At 35.3% G+C, this 12,733-nt stretch overlaps 2 protein-coding genes across 2 annotated transcripts; both read right to left on the minus strand.

Annotated features, from left to right (window-relative positions):
- Window positions 1-1,466: 1,466 nt before the first annotated feature.
- Window positions 1,467-2,559, minus strand: LOC127062004 (uncharacterized). Its single transcript, XM_050989553.1, has 3 exons — window positions 2,456-2,559; window positions 1,932-2,293; window positions 1,467-1,853 (listed from the first exon to the last, which is right to left on the minus strand). Exons 1-3 carry the CDS (start codon window positions 2,557-2,559, stop codon window positions 1,573-1,575), a joined length of 747 nt encoding a protein of 248 aa, XP_050845510.1. The 3' UTR covers window positions 1,467-1,572.
- A 1,461-nt stretch (window positions 2,560-4,020) lies between these two features.
- On the minus strand, window positions 4,021-6,352 carry LOC127062005 (uncharacterized). Its single transcript, XM_050989554.1, has 4 exons — window positions 5,677-6,352; window positions 5,357-5,589; window positions 4,475-5,277; window positions 4,021-4,159 (listed from the first exon to the last, which is right to left on the minus strand). The coding sequence occupies exons 1-4, from the start codon at window positions 6,350-6,352 to the stop codon at window positions 4,021-4,023; spliced, it is 1,851 nt and encodes a 616-aa protein (XP_050845511.1).
- Window positions 6,353-12,733: the final 6,381 nt, after the last annotated feature.

A 12,733-nucleotide genomic window follows, 5' to 3' on the forward strand; every position in this document is an offset into this window, starting at 1 on the left:
ATGGAATCTCACCTATTAAAAGCCGTCAATTTGCTTTCTATCAACGATCATACCTAGTTAATGAAATTTGGCCCGGAATTTGATTTTCTTACCGACAGTCCATCGGCCGACTGCCTAATTACGATTTGTCTCTAAACCCTTTCGATACGTGATTTACAAACGAACTCTGGATTTATAACGAAAGTTTTCTCCTCTACGTGATGATATTCGAATTTCGTATTGGTATGCTGTTTTAATTAATGCCACGAAAGAACGTATTTTTAATTTTGTCTTTATCTTTATCCATTTTTACTTGTAATATCGGACATCAAGTAGCGCGATAATTATAATCATTAATTTTGTAATTCTCAATAAATTATTCTACTCAATGGTGCCTGTATATATATATATATATATATATATATATATATATATATATATAATTTTGATTAATTAGTCATTAAATATCCAAAGTGATAGCAGTTCATTTTAAACAGAATAATTGAGGACGGAAGTATAATTAGACTTACGTATGTAAGGGTAGGAAAGTCTCGTGTGTCTTTCTATGAGAACACCGTTGTAATATCGGCATTGAACGATCATCTATTCTTGCCACGAACCAACTTTCCACGCGTCTGCTCCGTTAACGACGTTCCTTTCCCTCCGCTACCGCGACAATCCGTCATAGGCGTTAATTTCACCCCTATGAGACATAATTAAAACATCTCTTCACGTCGCTCACGCGAAGAACTAGAGAAAGAGAGAGATAGAAGGATAGACTATCGGAAATGCAAGTCGCGCGTGAGTTTCTCGTAAGAGAATGTCGAGAAAGAGAGACTTTTGTTTCTCTCTTTCTCTCTTTCTTCCTTTCTTACTTCTATTTCTTCCTTTTTTTCCCTCTTTAACGTTACGACAATGAGGTGGTAATTGGAATTTCGGGTCATCGTTTACATATGCATCCAATTGAGATATTGGAACGAATTCCGATCGATGTGTTTTCCCTGAGGTTCGTCAAAATGCTATCGTTGTATCCAGCACACGGTTTTATGCACTTGGCGTTAGTAGAAAGCGAAAAATACACTCCAAAGAAGGTTGATTCTACGATACAAACAATTTTTATTTAAAACTTTATGTCAAAATAGGTGTAAAGTAACTTTCTATATTTTTCTTGGATTTAATTACCATTTATTCTTAATTAGTAAAACTATTCACTCTGCATACTCTGTCGCACGTTTCTTTCATATAAAGGTCAATCATACAATATTTTAGGAGTATAAGTTTAAAGGGATAAGAACTTTCCTGACCAAAAGAAAGCTTTCGCTAGCAATCGGAATGAAGTGATTTCGCTTTCTCATTTCACTTATTCTCGAATATATATACATACATACCTACGAATATAGATACGTAAACATTACAAAAGAGAGTACTTCTACTTTGTTCTAAATAACGATACGGTAAGGTAGAAATAAGAGTTTCGATTAAAAGGATTCGATGAAAAAATGTAAAATTTTTTATTTAACATAAATAAAACGTAGTTGAGTAGCATGAATAAATATTAAATAAACGATCTAACGAGATAAGGAAAGTGAGTTCCTACTTCCTGTAGGCTCTGTATGGTCCATGGGCTGAAGTATCCCAGTGAGGTGGATGTTCTACGGGAGGATGTCCATAATGAACAACTTCATAAGCAACCTTAGGCTTGGTTAGTTTGAATATCATCATTGCACCGCTCAAAACCATTGATAGAAGACCGAGAGTAAGAGCCTTCCAGGTCTTCATTGCGATCAAAGCGAGTGCAAGGGGTACTAATGCGGTGGCCTTGAACTTGAGACCCAAGAGGAAAGGAATCATCACTTTCTTTACGAAACCACGCCCTGAAAATTCATGAAATTTTATTTTAACGATTATTTTCAGTTTTCAGTCGCTACTTCCACTGAACAAATATATTTTACCTTGTCCATTGGAGGAATCACTGAGTGGGACGCTAAGATACTTTGGTACACTGTCAACCAAAGATCTCGGTACGATGTTCGATCCAACAATTGCTTCTGGTAGTTTAGCCTCGAGAGTATGACTGGATAAATAAGCATCCACCTTTTCGAGCATCAAAGATCTAAGAAGTTCTCTTCTGGCTGGATCAGCGATGTCGTATTTCGTAGGATAATATTCTTCGGGGTTTTCTTCAGGAGCTTCTCGTGACTTAACTATCGCCAAATCTTCCGTAATCGCAAGTCTTTCTTGCTTAACAGCATCGCTCAGATAAGACAAGATCTTTGGCTTCACGCAGGACAACATAGAGTCACTATCAACACATCTGAAAAAATAAAGTGAGCTTAAAGTATCTTAAAAAATAACAGTTAACATAAGGTTACAAGAGTTATAAGGTTATAAGTTTATAAAAGGGAAAAAAAAGAGACATTTTTTCTAACTCTCTCTAAGTTTAAAGAGCAAGAATAGACGTTTCTCATTGACTTACCTAGAATAAATATTATTTAGAACTCCTGTCGTAGTGGCAACATTTTGTGCTCCTGCGAGAGCGGCAAGTAGGACTATAGAAGCAAGTGTGATCACGATCCTCATGGCTGATACTACCGATTCGCGAGACTAAACACCGAATGCCACTTCGAACGAAGACAACGCGGTTTTATAGCCGATGAACGCACACGCACGGACAATGAATTTTGATCAGGAACGTGTTGCCGGCCGAAAGGAAAGAAGAAAGCCTCATTATCTAGGGTGCCGATGTTTTCACGGCTCGATGTTTCTTCCCTCTGGAATATTTTTTTGATTTCGACATCTACAACCCGTTTCAATTTCATTTCGGTAACGCAGCTCGATGATGTTTCTTCTGTTTCGTTGCCTTTGCCAAAGAGACGAGCACTAATCTCTTTCATAAACAGTAATAGTTTATTCAAGTTACGATTTTACATTTGCAATAACCGTCTATCTTGGATACTCGAGTATCTTTTCCATTAATCGTCCAATTTAATAACGAAATTTATGTTTAAGCTTATCAGAAGCAGTCGCACGAAATTTATTGTCGACCGGTTAACATAAAACAAGCTATGAAACTATTTTAGTACCAGTGTTGCTTGATTCATTACTTTATCGTAAGTATAGTAAGCTGATATACTGAAGCAATCCATGGTTTTTAGTACTATTAAGATTGGTAGAATTTATTCTATTTTTCTCTGTTCTGCTTTTTTATTAAAATCAGATTTTTTTTTACGGTTTCCTGCATTGAAAGATCGAATATATATTTCAGAGATATGGATATTAAATAAATATTAAAATACTTGATTTTAAATCATTCTGGGATGAAATATAATAAGACAAATATTTTTAAATGATTTATTGTACAAAATAGAAGCAATATGTATAGTTTTTCGTATAGGATCTTTATAAGATGAACTAATTAACATCATACAACACATTCAACGAACGAAGCTTGAAGATGTCGAGATTTATTGAATGAAGCTACAAAAACATTGAATATGGCATCCGAATACGTAGGTATTAATCGGTTTAATAATTACTTAAATCAAATAAATAAAACTTTAGGAAAATAATTAAAGAAATAAATACCTAATAATATAATTTACTACAGATTTTATATATATACTATAGAATCACATATATATCCTGGTAATACTTAATGTGTGTGCGATATTTTATCAAGGCTAAGTATTTTAATTCACACATTTAAAAATGAAATTAATTATAATCAGCATTGACAAAATTTTAAATACCTCGGGATATCGCTATGTAACAGGTTTGTTTAGGTACATCGAATATAAATTCTAAGATTCGGTAGCAACAGATATTAAGAAAATATAGTATTTTTACATCAATATTTTCGCACTTAACATTATCATGGCAATATTGCTAGAAGATTAAACAATCACATTGAAGAACACGCACTTCACTAGCACGTCACTTCACGGAGGCTAATAAGGAGGCACGCATGGTTTCTTGCACGGATTATCTAATTACCGCTAGATTCATGCATCATAAAAATCTTCTCTAAGAATTAAACGGAGTTTATTCGGTATTTATGTGACAGGGGTATGTCCGTACACAGTCGCCTCGATCTTGACCTATTCTCGCTGCGTTTAAGTATTTATGAAACTTTTGACTGGAAGCACTCTCCAACGTGCCACGTTTGAGTTCTTGCGGATCTCTGAAAGCAAGCATTGACAGATGTTTAAAATTATCATATGAATTATAATCGTATTTGAACTACAACATAGAAAGGAAAACATCGTTTCTTAATACATTTCCTATTTCTTTTGGCACAAGTTAAGAAAAATGATAAAGATAACTAGAGTTAAAGAAGAAAATATAAATGTTAAGAAGCGATGTCTTAGCAAACGTGATTCTTCGTCAATCTCGATGACCTGATTATCCCAATTTCGAGTGAAGGCGATTACTGCCTTCTCTTTATGATACCCTCATAACAACAACTGAATCAATTGAATAAAATCTGTATATATACCTGGATAATTCGTTCGAGACTAGATTACTGTGAGGTGAGTAAATGGATGGATTTTTGTACATGCTGCAGACGAGCCTCTCTCGGCAAGATTCGTCAAAAAATCTTAACTGAACAAAAATCTCTTCGAGACGACTTATTATCGGTCCGTAATATTCATCGTCATAAATCTGTGTAGCTGTCAATGACGGAACGATGGAATTCTTTAAAGTTGTAACTGCTTTAGTTATCCTTGGTATCGTGACCTGTCTAACGTTTTGCTGATTTAGAATCCCATAAGGATTCTTTATGTTCTTGTTCTTTATTGCTGGCTTTACTGGAGCAGTCGATAAAACGTTGACAGGCTTAACGGAAGTAGCTACGCCATTGGGTTCGACGACACGTCGATTGTATTTATCATCAAGGTATCCCGAGTAGGCCAAATTGTGTGCGTGAGCTGAAATCGAAGCAGGATACTTGTCGTGGTAAGAAGGTGAAACAACAGGTCTGGCGTTTGGTGCATATTGGGAAAGACCATAAGGACCATTGTAAGTCATTCCTGTAGGATATCCTGAAACTGGAGCAACAACTGGTGCTGGTAATACACCAGGAGCTGGTTGAATACCAGAAATGTGTTTATTTGCATCCTCGTATAAATCGTCGTATGGCTCGATACCCCATTCTCTCAATTCCTCCACATCTTTGCGATATTGAATGTGTGGATGGGTGTAATCATAACCATTAAAGTCATCCTCGTGATGATTATGGTGATCGTAATAAGTTGGTACCGGTACCGGAACAGGAACATGATGATGATGATGAGCGATCTAATAGGAAAATAAATAGTTTATTGGATGCAATAATATATTTTATAGAGTGATAAATAATGATACGAAATTGCCTTGCCTGATGGTGATGATGATGATATTTCGTCCCATAAGACGTATAAAAACTTGAGCACAGCTTAAAGATATGTGCGAACGGTGGAATGAAAAAAAGCAATAATTTTAAAAATAGTTTCTTTGCAGCACCCACTCCAAACAAGAAAGGTATTACAAATAAGAACTTCACTTTGATTAACTTGATTAGCAGTAGGAGAGCTAGAAAACTCAATAGCAATTTGTTTTGTATGAATTTTTCTGAAACAAAGTATGCCAATGTTATGTTTGCATCTGACGTAACAATTATCTACGTTATATGTATTGTATGTAACATTATCGTCTTACTTATTTTCTTAAACAATCTTCCATGAGTACTGACATCGCCTTGGGCAAAATCTAATCTAACAAGTGCACCGGTATCGTCGATTTGACGTGGGCTAATCTTCATTATAGTTCCTTCGAAGAAAAGTTTCGGCAGTTGAATCTCGTAATCTCTGGTAGCCAAGAATTTCATTGCTTTCTGTCGAAGTGCATCCGTTATTTCTTCCAACGGAAATTTACCATCTAACGTTCTACCACGTCTTCTCATACCATTTACATTGGTCTGCTCTTCATCGTTATCATCTTTCAATAAGCAATCTTTTTTCGTTGACCCATCGACAAGATTTTCATCGATGTTCTTCTGATCATTTTCTATCATACACGAGCCATAATCTAAATTATTTTTCGTAAGCGTCAAACCATTGAATACCGTAATATTGTTCCTATCACTGAAAGCACCATCCAGATAAGTGTAAGCATTTTTTTGAATACACGAGAACGTTAGTTTCTTGTCACAATCCTTTAACAAACCACGCCAAAGTTCATTATCCGTTGCATTTATAGAAACTAATTCGTTGACGTGAAATATCTTAGCGAGGGAGTAGAAGTTGAATAATTCCGATCTCGACAAGTCGATTAATGCGAAAAAGGTAACGAACCAGATAACTTTTTCCAACATAATTGGTTTTCTAATCTGCATTCTTAAACTTATTACCTATTATCGACGATAGGATTATATTCTTTTACACAACATAGAAACTAAAATCTGATCTCGATAAGGAGCACACTCTATCACGAAACTCTTTGGTTTTCGTATTGTAATATTTCTCTAGTTTCTTGAATATTCAATATAAAAGAAATACGTCAGTGTTCAAGTAAATCTTCGAATTTATGTGTAGTTTTATTAGAAAATTACGAATAGAATTACACCACCGAGAATAGTCTAGCATCGCACACTGTCGACAGAGGTCTTCACGTTTCATCGCAGACGAGGATCGGCACGCTCGTTGACATGCTTATCACTTTCGACACATATCTACTTGCCTGTTTTGGTTGACTCGAGCAAACCTCTTTCTTACTCTCTCTCCCTCTGTCTCTTTCTCTCTTTTCTTCTGACGTATTTTATCTTGTTAAATATCTCGATCCAGAGACGCGTTCCGTTCGATCTCCCGATCAGAACTAACCACGAGCTTCTCTGTTCTTGGTTACAATTCACCTGGAGCGTCAAGTGTGTCAAAGGCCCTCCTACTCCGTCGGCTAGCAACTCCGTGGAAGGTCATTATCGTCTCTCCTCTCTCAGACAGACTCGCGTTCACCCGTATTTTCACGTACATGTCTTTCAAAGAATCTTCTCGTTTGTCTTCCTTCCTTCTTGTAGACTTCACGAATTTTAATGACGCCGTCTTTTCCCAAGTATACGGTTAGTCGTACTCAACATCGTATGTTGCTACGATATGCATAGATTTCGAACAATCTTCCGAGTCTTTCTTCCATATTTCCTGGACCTGCGTGTTGCGTTAGACCGTTGCACGATACAGTTTTGCACATTTATAAGGGTATAGACCGGTCAGTTACTATCTTTCGATGGAGTCGAGTATGCTCGTCATTTTCTATTCTCTTCCTACATCAATGTAAAAAATTGCATTCGTCTGAGAATCTTGATACTATCATTCACGGTAGTATAAAAGATATTATTTTTATTAGATGATAGACGATCGAAAGAATTCAGTTTAAAAGACTCATTCTAACCGATTTCTAATTATTCGTTATTTCTGCTTTCTTATACTTTAAATGTATCGTGAACATCTTTTTGAAATTACAAAATCTGTTAAAAATTATCGTAAAAATAATCAATACAAATGATATTATCCATTAGTACATCACATTTACACCTGAATTATAAACAGGTATACATACTCTCCAAGTATAATTACACGATTTCCGGATATTAAAACTTTTCACTGATAAAATCACGGTGAAGGTGTTCTCATTAATCGGATGAATAACTGTAGAACGTTAGATGTTTCAATCTACTACTTATCGATCATCTTGCTGTTAATCGATTTAGATTAGCAGTATATAACTTCACATTTTCTAGGTCAACTCTAAAGCTGGTCTTCATTTAAAATCTTTATCTTCCAATACCACTTTCAATTTTGATTTCAAACATTATATAATAATAACTTCATTTCCATACTTCAATACTTACTATTCATATAATCTTATTTAATCACTTTGCAAACATTTGGGATATGTTTCAGCGATTTTCTTTTTATTCAATTTCAGATGATCCATGTTTTTCATTTCTTCATATCAATCAGCGATAGATAATTTGTTAAACTCAAGCTTTCTAATATTGTTTACATTGTACTTTAACGATAGTTCTTGAAAATAAACACGTGGTTACTAAGTGAGAGCATCTAACCAGTTTGTAAACGCTAATAAGGATCAATACTGTTGACCATTGCCAAAGAATTTTCACCCGGAGATTCGACCACAGTGGTGACAGTACGTGATGTCCGATTGGGTGGGCCAACCGGTCGAGTACGCACTCTGCTCAGATGAATTCCATTGACCTACTATCGGTTAGGTTGGTAGGTATGTAGGTAGCCTCCGAGTATCGGCCTCTGCTTACTTCCTCGCTCACCTCCGTTCGCTTGAACATTAGCCGAAAAACAATCAGCTCGACTTTCCATCTTCGTGAAAACTTACTTTGTAGGCTTCTTTAAACGTGTTTGCTATTTGACGAGAGTCAATGGAGAGCCATAGAGGAAACAAAACCTTCTTCTTCTTCTCGTTTCTTTTAGTCTCGATACCCATGGAAGAGTAAGAAGTACATTACGCTCAAACGTAGCCTGAATACCATATTCGCGAGAAGTCTTAGTAAAGGTGCTGCTTTTCAACGAATAACAAAGATTTTTCCTATTTTTCAGAATTGTACAAAGTATACGGTGGTACACTTTTTCTAAACATTGTTAACTATTTTCTATTTTTTAGTCTTTAGTCTCGCTAACCAACCGAAGAAAATCGGAATCGTTTCTTTACGCAATTCAATTTATAATCTTCTTATAATTTCACGGTTCATTGTCCATAATATTTCAAGCGAGGAGACGAATGGAAAATAAATAAGAATGATCGTGACATGTCAAAGTGCACGTTTGAAAACAAATTGGAGCACTTTCAAAAACGATGTTGGAGAAGGAAGAAGTTGAAACCGTGGCTTGTATTTTTCGAATATGAATATTCTTATGAGGAGGTTACATTGGAACAGGTTGACCGCCCGTTAAGTGTACCAAGTAACTGGGACGCATTATATGTATTGGATAAAAAAGAGAAATATTTTTGACAGTTGATTTTAGTAAATACATGAAACTGCGTTAATATTTTCTTCACGTTCGTTATGAACAATTGAAAAAAAAGATAACTATTTTCAGAATGAGGACTTGTATTGAGAATGAGAACATTAAAACGAAATTAGACTCATTGTTATTGGATTTTAGATTAATTATATAAACATTTTTAATTTAATGTAAAATTAATCCGTGAAATTGATAATTGGAAATCTGAAAGTAAAGATATATTTAATTATATTACAATCAAATAATATACGCGTATCTATCATGTTTCTAATGAATTAAACATTATTGAACATGACACAAGAAACTTCGGATAAATTAATGAATCGTAAAACGAATAATTGAGACGTACAACATTTTGTTAACAGGAATGAAGAACGAATGTGTGCGCATGCGTATACGTACGTGTGAATAAATAATTTATTCTTTTATCAAGAGAAAGGTAACATCTTCGTGACGAGTTGTCTTCCCAGTTAATTTTACTATGAATAGTATTTTAATTTGTTTTTACAGAGATTCACCGTTTGTAGCAGTCGAATAGAAGGAAGATGTTAAATACATATATAGGTATGTTCTAGATCCGGACTAAAAAGTAGGCACGTGAATTTTCTCACGTGATCTAAAGATTTATTACGAAGATTTGTTATTATTAGAGTCAAAGTCATTCTGTTATATCTATTACATCAAATAGTCACATAAGATTTTATTCAAGAATTGTATGCGATAAACGTTTACTTCCTCTTATGCATTCTACCACAAAGAAGAAAGTGAACTGATTTGCAAACGCGATACCTACCTATTTCTTGAACATCAATCAGAGCCTACTTTTTGTTCTCAACACGAAAACTTTCTCCGATTTTCCTGACCGATCCGCTTCGCCCGTCAATCGAACGTCGTCATGGTTCCTTTCTTAATCACGATCGAATCACTGGGTTGTCTAACGGTGATCGAACGATATGTCACGATGAAAAAAGAGAACATAGACGAAAAATAATATGCGTGGTCATGCACGCACACGGTAAGTAGACTCGCGTACCTAGATCTTTTACATTGCTCACTTGAAAAATCGGCATGCCGTTACTCTTTTCAAATCTGATCGCGTTGAACATTGAAAACGCTACATGTTATGAATCTTAAACGAATATTTGTCACGCAATATTGTAAACTGTCTATTCGGCAGAGTAAATGATAAGGTACGAATGATACATATTTCTCTTTATTCAAATTATTAAAACAAAGAATATGAAATTTAACAAATTTTAATGAATGTCTGAAGAAAAAAAAGCAATTCTAAAAGAAATTTATCTATGAAAATTTTATGTGATATTATTATAAAATAATATAAAATTTTCTCTAATAATTTCGCATCGTTAATATAAAAAATTTTTTTTATATAAATTAAATATTATAATCATGTATTAGAAGTTACATTGATTTTCTTTTTAATGACTTGATCGACTCGGCGACAACACATTTAACATTGAAATCTCCCAATCGGTATTCTTCAGGAGCTCATGGCTCAATGCCAAGGATCATGGTGAAAGAATTTAAATGATGAAATTTGATACAATAAGAATTAAAAATAATTAAATGCTTAGTATCGATAATTTATTTAAAATCAAATTCCTATAAAATAATTTCAAGGATATTTAAACATATATATTTTGAATACTCTGAAGATTACAACTTAGCCGACGATGAATTAAACAGAAAGGTGTCTAGAAAGTTCAAACGTCGTGCAATAGGAGGCGATCTTACTGAAAGAGCTACCACTTCTCTTCCACTTTCACCTGGCTATAATACTTTGAATATCAAAGTATCGAAAATTTCAAGTTAGATTTAAATCTAAACGTAAAGTTACAAACTAATATATATTATATTACTATTTTTATTGTATTATAAATATCATTCTAATTCTACTTTCACCGTGTATTTATTAAAATTTAAATTTCATGTGATTAAATCCTATTCCGTATTTAAATTTGTCCTTGTTCCTTTGGACTGACCGTCTTCGTTTACTTTTTTATTCGATGTAGTAATTGTTTTCGCATTTTTCATAGCCTGCCACTCATCAGTATATATTGGTCGTAGTACGTTGAGATCATAAGATGAATCAGCATGTTCAGCTTTACCGTTATCATTCATCGAAGTAGAATTCAATAGTAACTTATTATTAGCATTTATAGATCCATTAATATTTAAGTAATTAGGTAACGTCGAATAATTGAAAGGATTCGAGTCAAGATGAGGCGAAGTGAAGTTAACATTCAAGTCTTGATAATCTTCGTAATCCAAACTCTCTCTATGGTCAATAGACTCTCCGATCATAAGAGAAGGCTTAGATGGCTTTTTCAAGTTTATATTACGATTCGCTTGAAGACGTGGTAATATGATTGCAGAGCTAAAACTGCGACCCCAGCCACCTCCGTAACCACTATCTCCACCACTAGGTACACCATAACTCGACGATGGTGGAACTGCATAACTATCAATTCCTCCTCCACCATAACCACCACCTCCTCCATTACCTCCTCCACCATAACCTCCACCACCCCCTCCCTTACCTCCACCATAACCTCCGCCACAACCTCCTCCACCACAGCTACCACCACCTCCTCCACCGTAACTGCTACAACCTCCTCCACCACAACTACTACCACCTCCTCCATAACCTCCATTTCCTCCACCACCTCCACTTGGTAGCTTTGTGAATAAAATCACTTCTTTGTAACCTATAAATCATAATTAATCAAAATTATATACTTTATTCGTAACGTTTGAGAAACTATTAAGATTGAAAAAGTAATGTCTTACCTCCACCTCCACCACCCCCTTTTCCTCCTCCTCCATCGCCACTGTCACTTTTCCACGGACCACCACCTCCACCTTTCAAAAACTTCATCATCAACATCACTGTGGAAATCATCAGTGACATAGCTCCCATTACCATTCCTTTCATTGCCATCATTCCTATCACACCTGTAACACATCGAAAAAATAACTCATATTGCCACAAAATTCAAAAAACAAGATTTTACCTATAATCTTCATTTTGGCAAGCATAAGCATGGCCATCATCATCATCTTGCACTTTCCTCCACCTCCACCACCTCCTTTGAGGCCTCCTCCTCCACCTTTTCCTCCTCCTCCTCCTCCTCCTCCTCCTCCGCCGCCTTTTATACCTCGGCCTAAAATGAACCCCAACATATAATATTTTAATTCAAACTCATAATCTTTAACAGATTAGGTTAATTATTTTGAAAAGAACCTTCAACCATAGGTCCACCATCGTCGAACATCAAATCGATTTGACTTTTTTCTCGTTTTCCGTTCCATGTTGGCAAAGTGATGCGTAACACGAACATGTCGAAGAAATCATTGATGCTACGTCGAATATCATCACTATTTCCATCATTGCTATCAACCGATCGACGATCATATCGAGGTTTTCTCGTCTTCACCAATTTCACGTTTTGTCCTATCAGCGTGATTTCGTTCAAGTATCCTATACTCTCCAATAATTTAGCAAAACGTTTCTTAATGCAACTCAGTGAAAAATCGAGGACACATCGGCCGATGTCCTTCGTAGGAAACTCCGGAAATTTTTCAACGGTTTTAACTTTCTCACTAAAATTTGTTCCTAAAACCGGGACTATTTTTACATCCACTCGGACACCTGCCTTTTGATAATTAAAAATCGATCTCTCTGTTGGATGAATGTTTTC

This window comes from Vespula vulgaris, chromosome 2 (genome assembly GCF_905475345.1).
Source record: "Vespula vulgaris chromosome 2, iyVesVulg1.1, whole genome shotgun sequence".
Classification (NCBI taxonomy): Eukaryota; Metazoa; Arthropoda; class Insecta; order Hymenoptera; family Vespidae; genus Vespula; species Vespula vulgaris.